At 38.0% G+C, this 18,068-nt stretch overlaps 1 protein-coding gene across 3 annotated transcripts in view; it reads left to right on the forward strand.

Annotated features, from left to right (window-relative positions):
* Positions 1-18,068, forward strand: part of LOC111579721 (netrin-G1-like) — a 73,570-nt gene that overhangs the window by 44,576 nt on the left and 10,926 nt on the right. For 2 of the 3 annotated variants that reach the window (XM_055014841.1, XM_055014840.1), the window contains exons 4-6: positions 8,819-8,991; positions 11,525-11,551; positions 12,764-12,808. In XM_055014841.1, the coding sequence (XP_054870816.1) occupies positions 8,819-8,991; positions 11,525-11,551; positions 12,764-12,808 (245 nt within the window). The remainder of the gene's footprint in view (positions 1-8,818; positions 8,992-11,524; positions 11,552-12,763; positions 12,809-18,068) is intronic. The other variant, XM_055014842.1, reaches the window with a different exon arrangement.

The following is an 18,068-nucleotide window of genomic DNA, read 5'->3' on the forward strand; positions in this document are numbered from 1 at the left end:
TATTTTCATGTCATGCACAGAAGTGTGCCCAACCCTCATGGGTTTACAAGACACCAATATACTAGTATTGCAGCAATACATCAAAAACACCCAATATTCTGCTGTTCAGCTGTCAAACAAAACATGTCGCCTTTTATCCCAGGCCTGGCAAAGAAATTCTGCCATGACAAAGGTTCCCCTTCTAAAACATAAGTCAAGTTTTTCATGGTCAGCCCACCAAAATAAATCAGCATAAACAGAAGTCATCTTACTGATATCTTCGGATACAGGACAGTGAAACATAAAATGAACCTCATTCTCAACTTCATGTAACTTACACAACAAACAAAGTCTGTCCGTCTGTGGACGAGCATTAAACCTACCAGTCTCTAAAGCTAAAGGCAATGTTCCTTAATGTGTACATGTGTTGCAAGGATGGCTGCAGTACATACCAGAAGTTTAAAAAAATGTTTTTAAAAGTATACAATTTGTAGCACAGTGTCAGTTTATAGAAATCTAGTGGCTCAAGGACTTGAGCATAATACACCCGATGATTTTTAGGATTGCTGTAATATATTGACTTAATCTCTCCAGTATGATTTTAAAAGGATTTAGTATTTTTCTGCAAAAACATGGCAAGAGATTTCTGCCCTGTAAATTATTTTTGTGTTAAAGTAAAAGAAAACAAAAAAGAAGAGCATATTTAAGTTTTGCAAAGTTTTTTACTAGTTAGTCTAAAAAAGTCTCATGTGTCATAGCTCTGTTGAACACCGATCCACAGGAAAGTTTTACTACAAATTAGGAAGAGATAAATTGATATCGCTGAAGGCCCAAGTAAATACTGAGTCAAGCCCATCAAATACACAAGATTTCTCTGCACTGCACTGGAATCTCTCTTGTTGCCTCTTAGGGCTACATTGCAAACTTGCCCTTCACATAACCACACAAACTGCACGCACGCATGTACATAGAAAACAAGCACAATATTACTGACTGGCTCTCATCCAGTCTCTTATATACAGTGCACACACACACACACACACACACACACACACACACACACACACACACACACACACACACACACACACACACACACACACACACACACACACACACACACACGTTCTTCCAATCCTCTAAGCCTGTGCCCTGTGAACCATGACAGCTGTAGCCAGCTTGATTGACAGAGTTTGAAAGTCAGGTTCAAGTGCAGGTTCACATGACCCTAACAGCACTCCGTAAGGTTCGCTCCGCTCTGCCAATGTCTGCTCACTTATCTTTCACCAGATGTCTGTCACATGCTGTGATGTTTTCTGCCAGTCATCTCCCAGTCTCCAGTGTTTAATTAGTGCTCATTAAGGCCCATGATTTCTTTGTAAATAATATATGGGTGCCAGAGAAAGCACATCAACATAAGCTGGCTCTGGAGGGGCAGCAGCAATGAATAGCAAAATCATCAGCATATCTCTTAGCTACATTTACTGTGGGACCTGCAGTGGAACAGACAAGGTTGCCATGGCTTCTTGAGTTCCGGTACTGTATACGTGTGTGTATGGTCAGGTGTAGATGTGTCCTCACTTAACTAATGCAGTAAGAAGGCCTTTATTTCTTCATCCACATACTGGGCTACTTTTCTGAAAATGTTTTTCTCATTTTTACTTTCACTCTTGATACTGTAGGAGGTGACTGCATGCAGTAACTTGCATAGTTACTGCAAATATACTGTAGCGCATGCAGCCAACCTCTGATTTCCATATTAATATATCTTTCCCTTGCCTTGTATTTTTTTCCACAGCTCCTTCCTTGTCTCAGCAGCTTACATCATGTCATGATTGATATAGCCCTCCACGATGAGGACTGAGGTGGGATTAGGGGGGTAGACATTACCACACTGTATGCCTACATCAATGCACAACCTCAATAATAGTCCTTGTCATTGAAACAAATCACAGGCTTTCAGGGGCAGTGGCCCAAGCCATGCAAATTCAAAATTCATTCCGCCTCGGCAGAAAATTGGAGCAGGGGGAATTAACTTGTGATCCAATCCTGATATTTCTCCAACAATTTGGGGAGCCCTGGCGGGGCTACTTTATATTTCGATGGGGGGCACAAACAATTTGCTGGATATGTATTACATTACACGACGAAGAATGACAAAATTGGCCACAGCGCAGAGCAACAAAAACAAGCCTAATCGGACTCTCCAATTTCACGGTGGCACAGCCTGCTGTAATGAGGTGACTCTGTGACTCTCCCCTCTCTTCATGAAAAACTTCAGTGCCATCCAAAATGTGAAAGAAGTCGATCTAAAGCAACGCTGTCAAGCTAATTATGTTAGCTGGATTGTTCCTGCTCAAACTTCTGTTCTTTATGTAGGAGAGTTTTTTTTCTCTCCCCCATATAAGAAACTGTATCTTATGGTATTTGTTCAGTGCAGATATTGTATTTGATTGTTATGAGCCTAAATTAATGTATCAAATTAGATTATAGGTCATTCAAGAATTGGAGGGCACTTGAGCTTCAAAATCTTTGTAAAAAAAAAAAACCTCTTTTACAATTTTCTGCTACATATTCATCAATAAGTAAACTGTCAAAGGCTTGATTGGCTCAGCTTACACATCAGTGGTACCATGTTTTATTTATTGTTTGCTAACCCTACTCTGATCACAGTAACAGGGTTGCTAATCCATGCTAATATTAGCTTTTTCTCAGGAGTAGAAGCTAGATATTTAGCTAACTGTTACTGCTGACCAAGAGGACAAACTTAATGATGGAAAAAAGTAAAGAAAAAAGTCAAAAGAATTTGTCTTATCCTGATAAAATGTATAACAGGGTTGCATGAGGTCGAGTGAGACATTCAATCTAGACTGACAATGTTATAAAAATATGAAAAATAGAAGAGAGGACATAGCTTTGCTCTACTCATTCTTTTGGAAAACTGTTTGATGATGTTAATTCCAGTGTATCATGTGTTCCACTGTTTTCTTCTTCTTCTACCAGCTAAAAAGGTTATGCTAACAGGGTTGGGTGCATGTTGTGGGACACACATTCCATGCATAATAATTATTATTTAGAATATTATGTTTTACCACAATTACAAGAGACAACAAAGAAAAAAATAATACTAAAGGAGATTTAAATTTCATTTTGAGATTCAATTTGGTCATCAGGGGGGTGGGACAAGAGAAAAATAGCATTTTAGGGGGAACACCTGACTTATTTGGTATTTTTAAAAATATTTTCAAACATTCTTTTCTCCTAGTTTTTCTAGATTTGTTCTCAAGACAAGAAAATTTACAAAACATCTGCATGTTTTAGTATTTTGTACACAGATTATTTGATGGGGGAATGGGACGTAAAATGTCCTCCAATTCTGGAATGACCTTTACACATTACAGTAGACTTTTAACTGAAGGCCATCTTTATGTTTAGAGCATATTATGCAAGTTATATTATTGAAATTTTCATTAATAAGCCTATTCCAAAACTACAAACACAGAACACATTAGATAACGTGTCTTGTAACAATAAAGTCTGAAGCTTTTTCACATCTTTCCAGTGCAGTATCATAGTCAGGATAAATATAATATCCGGTAATTCAAATATTGTCTAAGACACTCATTGTTTCGCTGAAGAATAGTGCAGTATGGAACAGGATCCCAATTCTAGTAATAAACATAATGGCAGCACAAAATCTTCATTTTAAATTAAATTATTTTTTTCGCTGCCCCTGTAGCTCACGTGCATCAGTGTTCTTTCCCCTCCTGTAAAGATATCAAACAACCTCTGTCTTCCTGTAAGGTGTTGGCAGGTTTTTCTGGTTTGCCCAGACATTCAAAACTTTGAGCTGGGCCAAAGTTTCCCTCAACAGCTTTGATCTCTCCATATCTGTCATCGCTATCACTTGTGCCTTGTCAAGGAAAGCTTCAGGAAACCTCAGTATGTATTTATACAACATGGAGCTGCATTACAGGTTCTGACCATGGGAAACGTGTGAGGGAACAGGTGAGATATAGAGCTGAGGGAGGTTGGTTTGCTCTGTCTTATCAGTCAGATTGGCAGCCATGGGTTAAAGCTCCGATGCAAAAAGGTTCTCCATTCAAAGATAAAGTATAACCATTTCAGAATTTTCCCAGAAAGTAGTGCCTATATGAACACTTGTAGGTTTTAAGCAATGGTCTTAATTAAATATGCTTTTTTATTTTAGAAAACTTCTTTGTTTTTAATAGATAGTATGTGGGGTTTTTTGTTTGTTTGTTTTATCTTTCAAAGCCCAGTTCAAACAGAAGTTCTTCCCACACAGATATTTTCAGTTGATTGACTGGATCTAAGTTCAGGCTGAGGTTAGCTGAGCTATTCTGGAAATAATGAGAGGTCATCAATGCACTTCTTCAGAGCACATTCACTAGGAAAAGTACATTCCGTTTAATTGTCAAAGTAAATCATAGTAGTTTAGCAAAAGAGCATTCACCATTACAACAACCCACTATTGTTCAGTTGTACTAATTTTCCAGTTGATTAAAGCTGGGATGGTCAAAAATCTGAAGAAGAAAAAAAAATGGAAATTTTAAAATTAAAACGAAGCCCTATTCCTGCAGCTCTTCCCTCTCCCCTGTCTGTCTTAAATGTGAATGCATGCACCTCAGACGTGTAAAAATAATCAAGCCAAAAGTTTGCATTTAAGATTCAAACCCCACTCTCAAGTGTGTATCCCATTACACCACATCATACTCTCACCACAGACATTGTTCTCCATCATACTATAAAACCCCGGTGATTGGCTAAAGTCTCTAGTCACAGGCTACGTTTTTAAAAGATACATTAGTAAAAGAAATTTGCCCCATTATGCTAAAAAAAAACTTGAGATTTAATCCATGATTGGAGAGGACTTCATTAAAATAATGTCACTGAAGCCTTTAACAATATGTGGAAAACATGATGGAAATGTTGCATGTATGTTTATTTGCCATATTTAATCAGAAATATTAGCCCCATTGTTAGGCCACATTGATCTGCCACTATTTTGCATCTCTTTGAGGATGAGTGGTATTAAAATCACATGCTTGACACACATCATGACTGAATATGAAGTTTGTTTTCATTGCACTTCATCACATTTTTATCAATGCATCCACTGTCCACCCTCAGCCAAGCCTTAAAAATATTTTTGTTGTTATTGTTGCAATAAATGAAAATTTGAATGCAAAATTCAGTTCATTTTTTTGCACATTAAACCAAATGGATGGAAATGTGCTCAGTTAGCCAGCAGGCAGAACACCAGCAGGAACTTGAAACCAAAACTAAAAAAAGGTAAATGGAATTCAGTATCATCAATTATATCATTCATACTTGTCTCAGTGTGACATGTCAAAAATGTCTCTGTGATAAAGGTCTACACAAATGAAAAGGTGTCATTTGTCCCACCTTACAAATGGAGAGTAGGGGTGATATCAGTCAAGCACAGGCTGTAAATGACCACACCACCTTGAGAGGTCTAATTATGCAAGTAAGTGGAAACACCTAAGTGGGTGGACTTGAAGGTCCTTGAATTTAAAAAAAAATGTATGAAGTTACTGGCTAAAACAAGCACGTATTATAGACAAATATCTCCTGACCGTTTCCAAGCATTATGTCAGATGAGTGTTCCTTTGCTGGATGGGCCTGGGATCACATTTGTACAACTTTAATTCTGTTTGACTACCATTCAAGAGTTTTTTATTTATATTTTATATATATATATATATATATATATATATATATATATATATATATATATATATATATATATATATATATATATATATATATATATATATATATATATATATATATATATATATGCATTTCTAAGTGACAACAATAATTTACAATAATTTATCTTAGGCAAAACATACACTTTATTTACTGTGTGCTTTATTTATTTATTTATTCATTTATTTATTTATTTTAAGAGCCACTGAAAAATTCAACTTGAACATTAGCAAAAAGTGAAAGTTACACAAACCTGCCAGTTCAGGTTCTTTATTTAATGAGTTCTGCACTCCTCTCTTGTCTTGGATCAGTGATGCTTGGAGCTGTCACAAGAAAGAAAAGCTGTGTTAGACATAGTGAGCCTGTCAACACAGCACCAAGCAGCTAGGGGAAGCCAAGGTTAGGTAGCAGCCAGAGGAGAAGACAAAGGGCACTGCTGCTGTCTACTCTCAAATGTCAACAGAAACTACACCCAAATTTCACTTACTTTATTGTACAGATTTGTTCATTTGTTACATTTGTGCCATACACAAAGACGGTAAATAGTAAGCTGTAGAGTTCAGTTATTTGGCATAATATGTAAATTAGTAATTCAGATTGACGGACACTTTAATAAGGTCCAATAGTAACTTAACAACTAGCACTACCACTAACCCTTTTTGTCTGTAACATAGCACCAATCATTTCATTGTCTCTTAAAGTACATTTTTACCCTTATGGTAGCTGAAGGAGCATAGTTTAAAGGAGGGACAAAGAGGCTAGATGATCCCTAGTGCCTCCTCGGGGAGGGTCACTTGTTTGGATAAAGGATAATATCAATTGCTGTTGGGCTGTACATAGAATAAAAGGTCATTATAACTTTATGAAATGTGTCTTTGTAATGGCATTAGTTCAAAGGCCGGACATGCAGGAGATCTCTTTCCTCTTGTGACCAAAACTGGTTACAGGAAAACTCTCCTATTTCAATATGACAATGCCAGCGGCAAAAGCATCACATCCCACAGCTCCCCTGAGTCCACATCCTCTACTCTATCAGCCTGCAAGCTGCACCGGTTGAGCCTGATGATCCAGATTTTGCTGGTTTTTAATTAAGAGGAAGGTCAAATCTCATCGCTCTTGACTTCAGGGAGCGGCTGCTGTCTGCATGGCAGAAGAGCTACACCCAGTCATTAATTTTATGGAGCAGGGACTTTAATTGATTAAAAAGTTAAGGACTATGGGGAATGTGTGGTAAGAGGCACTACTATTTAGTTGCTGTGAATGTGGAGTGTATTCATTCATTCCATTATGGCTATGAAGATTGTGATTCAGCATTTAGCCTGAAGATTTTTTTTTTTTTTTAACATGGCATTGAGGTTGTTTATGGCCAGCTTTTGTCCTGCCCTTATCAGCTTTTATTTCTTTGTTAACTTTAATTACTGCTAAATTTATCTCACTGCATATGACAATTTCTGAACAATCACAGAAGGTTTGGTTAAGGTACAGAAGTGGTTAACACATTAGTAGAAGGTTCTGGGTTTGAACATGTCAGTCACCTGCAGCCTTTGTGGAGAGTTTGCATGCTCTACCTGTGTCTGAATGAGGTTTCTCTGACTGCTCAGACTTCCTCCCACAGTCCAAAGACAAGACTGGTAGGTTAACTGGGAATTCTAATAGGTGTGAGCATTCATATTCATATAATTGTGCATAAGAAGTTAATAGAACTGTGCATAATAAGGCAATAAAATGTGTATTGCACAAGCTAGAATTTGTTGGAGTTTGTATTTATGAAGATGATTACATGTATAGTACATTTAAATTCAAAATAGTGGGGTAAAACTGACAAAGATGTTTGCAAACACTCACTTTACCTTAGACCTTATTCACCAATTTTCTGCTGCTGCTTATCAGTGATACAGAACAGGGTATAGTTTCCCTTGTTTCCTGCAGTTATCCATCAATAATGTGAGATGTCACGGTAAGGCCAGGAAGTCAATTAGAATGGATGTATTTCTGACTGCTGCTGTCATTTCTCTGTCTCATGTTCGCTGGCGATCACAGAAAACAGACACCCAGCTTCTTGGTCTCAGATAGGGAAAATCTTCCCTCGGCAGCCAAACAAACATAGGCATGATGTGAAACCATGAGCTGCCCAAACCTCTGGGGAGGTCTACTGTGTCACTTCTATTCAATGCTCTCCTTCCCAAGAGTTTCTGTATCGTTCAACCCCCACCTCACAAGAAGCTGAGGTCAGCCGTTGTAATCTTTACACGCTTAGGAATAAAATCAAATGTGGAGAATCACATTAGGATTACAACTGGAATATGAAATGGCAGCAAACACAGCTTGTTATGCCTCTGAGAGAGCTCTTTTGCTGGGAGTAAACACAGCTCTCTCTGAACTGAAAAGCGCCAAGGAGTCTATGTAATTTACTCTCTGCTCGTTCAATTTGTTAGATTCACACAAGAGAAACAAAGTGCCACAAACGTGTTTTTTTTTAACACAAGTCTGGAAGCACGCTTGTTCCATGTGGTCAAAAGGGGGTTGGATTTGGTATATAAAGATGTCAGTGCTTCTCTCTTCTCCTGTCAAGAGCATCTGTCAGTCCTGCCACAATTTGGTCTAATAAACCAACTCTGCCAACTGGTAGGGTTTACTGCCTGAAGGCTCCCTTGCCAAACAACACAGTAACTTTGAAGACTAAGAAAAAAGAGAATTCTCCGGCTATGCATCTTTTCTTTATTCTATCATCTCTCTATCAGATCACTGTTTTGTGCTCAATTAGTGAATCTTACAGAGTGCTTTTCATTTAGCTCCCAGAGTTGCAAAAGTGACCTTATTTGCGTCGCTGTTCTCCCCACAGGGGAATCAACAAATGAGGCCTTGTTTTTGTAAAGGAGAGCATAATGAAGCTTTGTGGAGGCACGATCCAACTCAGATAACCCACCAGGATTTCAATTTACCCCTGTCAAAAAATTTGAAAGGCAAAAATAAACGTCGCCACAAGGGTAGACTTTGTGTATTCTCCTCAGAAGGTATTGATTCAATGGGTGCAGAATGATGCCTATTCATGTCTCTGTCTTTTGTTGTTATCCTTTTGTCTCAGGTGCAAGTGCAACCTGCATGCCAACAGCTGTGTGTTTGATAAGGGGAAGCTGGGCTGTGAGTGTGAACACAACACCACAGGGCCAGACTGCAGCCGCTGCAAGAGACACTACCACGGAAGAGCTTGGAGTGTGGGCTCCTACCTCCCAATACCCAAAGGAACTGCAAATATATGTAAGTATGGAAGCATTTTTAAAGTGCTGTAGAGAAGAACTGGCCATGCAGCTAATTTACAGGTGTTACTGCTGGCTGACAACACACCATTTCCATTCTTGTTATTAAATTAATGTGAATAGCACTCCTACTGAGTCTTTACCAATGAATTTGGTATCACTGCCTCGTGGTATCACTGAGGCAGAAGGTGATCTTTTGCATTATCCCCATTATAATCTTGGACGGGAGTTGAGTCACATTTATCAAATCCCATGCCTAAGGCAGGGGGCTCATTGCTTCAATAAATCTAATACAGCCACGCAGGGATGTGGTGGTAGACGGCCAGGCGAGACCAGATGGTGGAAGATCTAGCCCTCTGGTCCCCCATTCGCACTGATTCAGCCTTGCAGTCAGAAACACTCATGGTAGCAGTCTGCTGGGATTGACAGCAGGTTTTTCAGATGCTCAGTTTGATTGTTTGACTTGATTTCTCAGATGTGGTGTTGTGATTAGATTTGTACAGAGTATGATATTGCTATTGATCCACTGTATTTGTGTTAATAAATGTGTGCAGTGACACTGCTTTTCGTGCTGCTCTCAGGGCTATTCCTTGCTGATGAAATTGAACAATTTTGTATGAATGTATGAAAATGTGTTTTATGAGTTTGCTGCTGTGTATGCATGCATGTGCAAAAAGCTTTGTGCACACACAACACATTTGATTGTGTGTAGGAGTCTGTTTGTGGGAACGTTCGTGAACTCTAAGGAGATATAGCTGGATTTACCCTTCCACCTCTTCTGTGTTATGAGTCTCCCTGCAATGTGGTGCTCACTGTCAGATTGACAGGGCGTTATTAAAAAATCCAACACTTGGCCGCATCTGCACTGAACTGATGAAACCAGGGTCTAGCCATATCAAAAGCAATATTAGCACTTGTTTGGCAGTGGCATAAAATGCAATAATGTTGCACATGGAAGTGACATAAGAATATTGGTCCCCCAGGTGTTAAATGAATGCACTTTTGTCTTGAATTATTCTTATTTCTCTCATAAGTAAAGCTTGGCCCCCTAACGTGTCTTTATCCATTATATGAAGCTCATTTTCCTATGCAGATATTAAACATACAGCCCTTGTATTAAGATAAATTTGCTGAATGTGCAAAATCTAATTATGGTTTAATAGCATTCATCTGTCATCTAGTCTTCCTCTTTAATCATGGAAATCATTTATATCACAGGTAAGAACAGGGCAGAGTCTATTACAAATTCAAATCCCTGCATATGCAGATACATGGACATCCGTGACCCTCCATCTAATAAATTAAAGCCCAAACTGGAGCCCTGTGTTGCTATGGGCCATAGCTGTCAGCAGCAGAGTGATGAAGAGTGATTCAAATCCAAGATTTTCAAAAAAAAAAAATGGTGGAGAAATCCATAGTTTGCCAGCAGAGCACAAGAGGAATCACTTCGAGAATTATGTTGACAGTCCACTTTGCAAGGAGTGTCAACTCATCTTGTGTTCCCAAGCAGGTTCGGAGGTTAAGAGGGGTTGTGGCTGAGAGTTTGATCAAACTGTGGAATGTGTTTTGACTTCGAAGGGCAATATTGTTTGCCTTCCATTTCTCACACAGAGCAACTATTGGTTAGAAATTGCAGCCTGCTTGCTCTCTTGCAAATTAGAGCTTTTCAAAATCGGTGCTTTTCCTGCTGCTGCAATGTTGTGCTCTTGCCAACAGTTGTTGTGACAACCCCAAACAGGTAATGAAGTGCTGAATAGGGTGCAAACAATATGAAAATCCCAGTGAAATATAATCACAGAGGACAAAGTGATAAGCCTTATGAAAAGAATCAGAAAGTCCATGAATTGTGGGGTAGGATTTGTTTGGTGGTGACATTAATGTCACACAAAGATGGTGAATCCACAGCCAGACTCTAATAGCACAAATGGTTCAGACAGAGGCTGCAGAGGTGCCAAAGGCAGATCCAGCTCACTGACAAGCCTGAGTCAGTGATTGGAGATGTGTGTTCTTTTGCTTTGTTTCATTTCCACTCAGGTGAGATATCTTGTCGTACCTCAGTTTTCTACATATTGGAAATACCACTAACCTGAATATCAGAAACAGTTACAACAAATAAATTATTTTGCAGATATTGTATGACTGACAGATTCTTGATTTATTCTTGATTCTTGATTCAGGGATGATGGTACAGAAAATGACCATGACTGAACAAGAGCAGACAGAAAAAACAACCTATTTTTTTGCACACATTCACCTTCCTCATTCATAGTTTTAAATCTGTTGACATTTTGTCACTGATAGACCTGTTATTATCATCAGAAGAAGGCGGATGTTGTACCATGCTGTGGTCTGGTTCTCTGATCCATAGCTGCTGCTAATCAGTAGACACAATAGAAACCAACTGGATGAGTGTTGGTTGGTTTTTTCAAGACAAACAAAATCACGTCTTTTGTCATGTCATGTCCAGAGTTTCAAGTGTGAAATGAAATGAGCCCGTGCCTTAATGAAACATTATTTATTTGTTTATTCCACAGGTATTCCCAGTAATCATGGACCAGTGCGTAAGTCATTAAAGATTTCTAAGTGGCATGCTGAGTAATAGTTTCCTCCATCAGTTTTGACTAAGTCTTGTTTGACTGATGAGGTTTGTATGAGAAATTGTGTTGTACGTTACTATCACCACTGATCATTATATTTCATCTTTATTTTGCTTTTGTCTTTTTTTTGAAAGTCCATCTTAACATGGCTTTCATTTACAATTGCATCCTAACATCCCACATTCATGCAGGGAAGTGCACCAATGCATGGTGTGACAAAACTTTATATCTCTCCAATGCATTTCTAATAGTGACAATTGTTCCTAGAAATTTCTTGAAAGAAAATAAGCTGTATTTGAAACAAATAGAATTGGTGTCATGTATAAATTACAAAGGACTGTATCATATTTTTCATGTTTTAATGAATTTGCTACAAATCATATTTAATGCACATTCCTGTTAGCAGTTTAGTATGCCATGCTGCTCTGTTTCATAGATTGGAAAATATATTTTCTTGCTTTTTCTGGAAAAAAAATATGTAAAATATTGTTCAGCATTTAATCACTGAGCAGTTAACTGTATTACAATGAATCTTTTAAAACTGGATATTCAATTATACTATGACAAGGAAAAAACTATCAAAACACTGCAGCATGGGTTGCAAAATGGTCAGAAATATTAGCCATATATAGTTTGTTGTAACTGTGCTCAAACATGCAAAAACACAACTGTTTATTTGTTAAGCATTTACTGTAACTTGCTCCTCTGTAGGGGGAGTCCTGCATGTTTGGCCAGTGTATCGGCACAGCAATGAGAATGACTTCTTCTTTCCACACTACAATATTTTCTCTGAGTGCACAGACAAATATTTGCCCTAAGCCAAAGAAAGGAACCATCTTTTATGAAGGCGCGGGTTCTAGCCATGCATCCACATGCATGTTGATGCCGGAGAGTGACTCTACATAATGGATTACACAAGCAGCTGCCATGCATACACATCTCTGCATTTGCCTCATAGAAAATTTATTTAAACTGCATGAACACTGTTTTACATTAGCCCATTTAATATTCTAAATGTATGGCAGAAACTTTCCAGTAATTTTAAATCCGGGCAGATAAAAGTCATTACTGAAAAAGACTACAATCGATGCATGCTGCCCTTGTGCTTTAGTTACATTACAGCATGAATTATATGACAACCCAGTGTAATATATAACTTTTCCCATTTTTACACAGATCGAGCAAATGCTTCATCTCTTGGTGTTGCAAATCGTAACCAAGGTAGGCTTATAGGCTTTGTAACTTCAGCATGACATTAACAACACAAGGAAGAAACTGAATGTTTATTGATTGGCCATTTGAAAAAAAAAACATGTAGTACTGCAGAATATGCAAATTGCAGTATGCAGTAGGTTGTTTTCCCAAAACCCAGATGCTTTCATCCTGCATGCACACAAACACACGCTGGTCCTTACAAGTCAGACCTTTTGTTGGGAGAACACTGTAGGGAATGGACCACATGCCTCGTGATCACTAAGTCACCAGCCTCCTAACCTCTTTGATCATGCCCTCTTTTTAATTACTCAGAATGCTCTCTTGGGGTGCAACCTTTCTGCCATATTCGCAAGACAAAAAAGAAAAAAAAAAAAGAAAGAGGAGAAGGAGAGGGAAGGAGAGAAGAGGCTCTAGGGGGGTTTATGTAGATTGATCTCCAGCTATCTCCAGCTAATCCTCAGACCCAGATATCCTGTGTAGGGAGTGTTAAGTCACATCTGCACCACTGCTCTCACAGCCAGGAGAGAAAAAAAATTAAAAGAAGACTTTGAGGATTTCCACAATCAAGGGAGGGTGTTTTCCTCACTTTTGTGCACTCATCTGCAAAAGACATGCACCTACAAAAGTAATTCAGTGTTTTCTGCAGTGCACAATGAAAAAAATGTTAGTCACTGCTAAATTAGAATTAATTCCAGTTTTCTGGTGTAATCTTCCCATATAAAGAGTCAGAACACACAGAACAGAACTACATTTTTATGAAAGCTTTGCATGTAGCTCTACTTCTTTTTCTGTATTAGTTAAGCTGTTAGAAAGACTGTGTTTTCATTTGGAAAATCTTTCATGCAGAGCGGACACTGTGTCCTGCAAACACAGTGTCTCTGAAATAAATATGACAAAGTTATTTAGCATGCTTACATAGGTATCTTGTGGAGCTGCGACTAAATCATTTTTATTATCAATTAAGTTAAAGATTGAAATAATTAAGGTGCTGCACAGTGGAATAGTGGTTAGCACTTTCGCCTTGCAGCAAGAAGGTCGCTGGTTCGCATCCCGGCTTTCCCAGGATCTTTCTGCATGGAGTTTGCATGTGTGGGTTTTCTCTGGGTACTCTGGCTTCCTCCCACAGTCCAAAAATATGCTGAGGTTAATTGATCATTCTAAATTGCATGAATGCAAGTGTGATTGTTTGTCTGTATATGTGGCCCTGCAATGGACTGGTGACCTGTCCACGGTGTCCCCTGCCTTCACTCTAAGTCAGCTGGGCTTGACTCCAGCCCCCCTGCAACCCTAATGAGGATCAGGCGGTGTATAGATGATGGATGGATTAAAATAATTAGATGGGCTGGCGATCTGTCTAGGTTCAGAATCAGTTTAAAAATTCCCCTTAAAAGTTTTATTTAAAAAAAAAAAAATCCCCCAAATCTGGCAAGAAAATTCTTGTAAATATTTTCAAAAAATGAGTAAAAATCTTCCAAAAAATCCTTAAAATATCTAAAGTGATGACATATATATCATTAAAACTTCTAATATTTTCTTTAAGAACATTCACAAAAAAATCTTTTTGTGTGTGAATGTCCTCAAGAAACATTTTTGACATTTCTTTTTTTCTACCAAAAAATGTTCAAAGATTTCCCAAAAATGTTGAAAATGTGGACATCAGAAGTTTCACTGTGAAAATTGTTTTTTTTTTCTTGTTTTTTTTTTGTTTTTTTTACATTTTCAAACTTTAAAGTTTTGAGCTGCAGGACAACACGAGGGTTAACATGTTATTTATTAAGCTTACTTTTTTTTTTTTACTTTGTTCATGCTGTAGGCTGTATATATAATTAGCACAGAGACATGAGGGAAGTAGCAATCAGATAAAAAGTAGATAAATATATTTCCTAAATTTTTGAGCCATTTTTTTAAAACAATTTTCAGATCTTCCAATTCTGACCCAACAAGCTTTCGTTGGAGCAGTACTTCAGGAAAAGAACAATCAGCCAACAATTTCTGTCTCCAGATGTAATGTTGTATTCCCACTACTGTCGAGTGCTACTACGCAACTGCTACATTATATTGAATTTTAGAGCCTAAAATTACTGAGTAATGATGAAGCCTCCATGTTAATATGATAACAGGAGGCATGGCTGAACACAAGTGTCAGCTTACACTGACAGTATGGCAAAAGATATTGATTCAGTGTAATTGAAGCAATGCTATTCTGTCTCGGAGCATATAATTAGCAGATCCTGTATCTGAAAACTGCCTCCAGTGATAGTTAATTGCACTGATGAATCTGTAGTTATAGAGCCCTTTTAAAAATATTAAATGTATCACCATGAATGTGATTTATTTTTATTGGTTTTTATATGCAATTAAGTTGAGCTGCTGCTGTCTCTGTATACTCTAGCACTATAACTCTTTTTCAGGTTTTATGAAGAAAACTCCATTTATGTATTATTAGATTTGATGATATGAAGTGATGTATTTAGCACAGTGGGCTTTTCAATAGAACTACCTCCACATAAGATCTAGATCTTTCACAAAAAGAGTGACAGGAGCTATGATCCAGGACATCGATTTGTGACTTTCAACTTGTTATCATGCTGTGATTTACTGTATCTCAGAGACTTCAGTCACAGAGTGTCTAAGGACATCAAGTGTTCACTGAGATGAGAGGATTAGAGAACTGCCTGAGTATACTCAGGACATAAACAGGCTGCCATGTACTCTGAAAAGCCACAAAAGAAGAAAGAATCTGTCCAGAATTTCAGTATCGTAGTAGATTAACTGTGTCCTAGTTGGCACAATAATTCTTGTCTAGTTGTATATTACTGAATACAGTACAGTGGAACACCAAATTGCATTTTAAAAAAAACAAAAATTGTAATTACATAATTTTTCCAGTCACACTAACAGCAGTATGAAATGTGATTCAGCTGCTTGTCCCTGTTGTGCTGTTGCTGTGGTGAATTTTCTCCATGTTCCTTCATGCAACACCAGGGCCCAAGTATGGGTCTGTCATAACAGTTATACTGCTAAAATGTCACACATCTTACAGAAGTGTTAGGTGCACATATGTCTAGGGGAGATACGCTGGTCCTCACTTGCTGCTAGCACAAGTCCAAGAGTGAATGATGTCACACAGTGCAAATTTGTGGCTCCCTAAAGCAATAATTTTGAAAAACAAGATATTGTATTTTATCATGTCTTATTAAAGGGGTACTCCACTGATTTTAACCTTCAGTGTACTCATCTCAGTGAGTAATATACAGACGGTGAAAATAGTTATATAATGTCTTTTTCTTTTTTGCTCTGGAGGGAGTTTTCCAAAGTCTGAAAAAGTAACCCTCTAATGATGCTATTACGACTCAGGCTTGGTTACTACAGTTTTAAATCAGAGAGACATTGTTACTGACCGGAGGCATGGAGTTTGAAAAACATGGCTGTTTAACAGGCAAGGAGTATCCAATACACTGTTAAGTTGCACTACAGAAAATGAAAATCTAAATAGAGTGGATTAACAGTCAGGATATCTCAGTTGTTCCACTGTGGAGGATTCTTGAAAGTTATATACAACTTCTGTTTTCTTATTGACTCTTAAAACACATTTAAATTTTAATAAAATACTATATAGATGAAAATAGTCATATTAGGGGCTGCACAGTGGCTTGGTGGTTAACACTTTGGCCTTGCAGCTAGAAGAACCCCGGTTCATGTCACCCGCCTTCCTGGGATCTTCCTGCATGGAGTTTGCATGTTCTCCCTGTGCATGTGTGGGTTTTGTCCAGGTACTCCAGCTTCCTCCCACAGTCCAAAAACATGCTGAGGTGAATTGGGGATTCTAATTTGTCTATAAGTGTGAATGTAAGTGTGACTGTTGGTCTCTATATGTAGCCACTGGTGACCTGTCCACGGTGTCCCTTGCCTTTACCCCAAGTCAGCTGGGATAGACTCCGGCCCCCCGCAACCCTAATGAGGATTAAGCAGCGTATAGATGATAGCTGGATAGTGGTATTCATGATTAGTGATTTCTAAACAGGCATAAAGCATCACATTTCGAACCATACAATGCAAAATATACCCAAAATACCACACACAAATATTTTCACTCTGTTGTGTTAAACAAACAAAACATCCTCTTCCGCTAACTAACAATGTCACACGACAAACTTTTTTTTCCTATTTCAGACATACCCAGTCAGTAAGTGAGGCAAGTGATCTGATTTATTTTAGACAGTATGTTGTCCTGACAGCGCACCATGTGGCTCAACAAAAACTTCACAGGTTTAAGGCTCTGTATCAGCAAACTAATTGGACTACAGATGCTTTTAGAAAGACAGTGGTCCTGAGGGTCTGCTGAGGGACACAGATTATCCTTTGGCCACAGGCAACAATGTTAATGTGTGGACAGGACAACTGAGACCCAGTTTTGCATTAGCTGTAAAAATGGAGAAAAAAGCTGATTAGACATCACTGATTGGGATGCAGCCAGAAGGCCATTAATGTTTTAACCCAGTGAGGACTGGGAGGCTGCACTCCATAATTCAGGAGTCCATTTTTATCCATGCAAAGTCCAATTATGGACCGTTTCCAGTTTGTAGGTGGTAATATATTTGGCAATAAAAGCAAGCAGAGTTGATGTCAGGTTTTGATAGGATGGATATGGGAATCTTTACTTAGTCTATTTAGCTAATTACCCCAAGGTACTTTAACTTATTTAACACTTAGTGTTTCTATTTATTGTCACTTTATACTCCTACCCCACTACATTTCAAAATTAAAAGATGTACTTTTAATTTATTTACACTAATGCTTAAAAGTTTGGGGTCACCCAGACAAATTCATGTTTTCCATGACAACTGACACTTTTATTCATGTGCTAACATAATTGCACAAGGGTTTTCTAATCATCAATTAGCCTTTCAACACCATTAGCTAACACAATGTAGCATTAGAACACAGGAGTGATGGTTGCTGGAAATGTTCCTCTGTACCTCTATGTAGATATTCCATTAAAAATCAGCCGTTTCCAGCTAGAATAGTCATTTACCACATTAACAATGTCTAGACTGTATTTCTGATTCATTTCATGTTATCCTCATTGAAAAATACTTTTCTTTTAAAAAAATAAGGACATTTCTCAGTGACCCCCAAACTTTTGAACAGTAGTGTACATTTATTTGAAAGTCACCATTACAATTTACATTTCACAATTAAGTCTTTCATAGAAAATGCATATAAACATATGACATATGATGAATTTTATAGACTTCACTTCTAA

The sequence above is a fragment of the Amphiprion ocellaris genome, chromosome 10 (genome assembly GCF_022539595.1).
Source record: "Amphiprion ocellaris isolate individual 3 ecotype Okinawa chromosome 10, ASM2253959v1, whole genome shotgun sequence".
In the NCBI taxonomy this organism is placed as follows: domain Eukaryota; kingdom Metazoa; phylum Chordata; class Actinopteri; family Pomacentridae; genus Amphiprion; species Amphiprion ocellaris.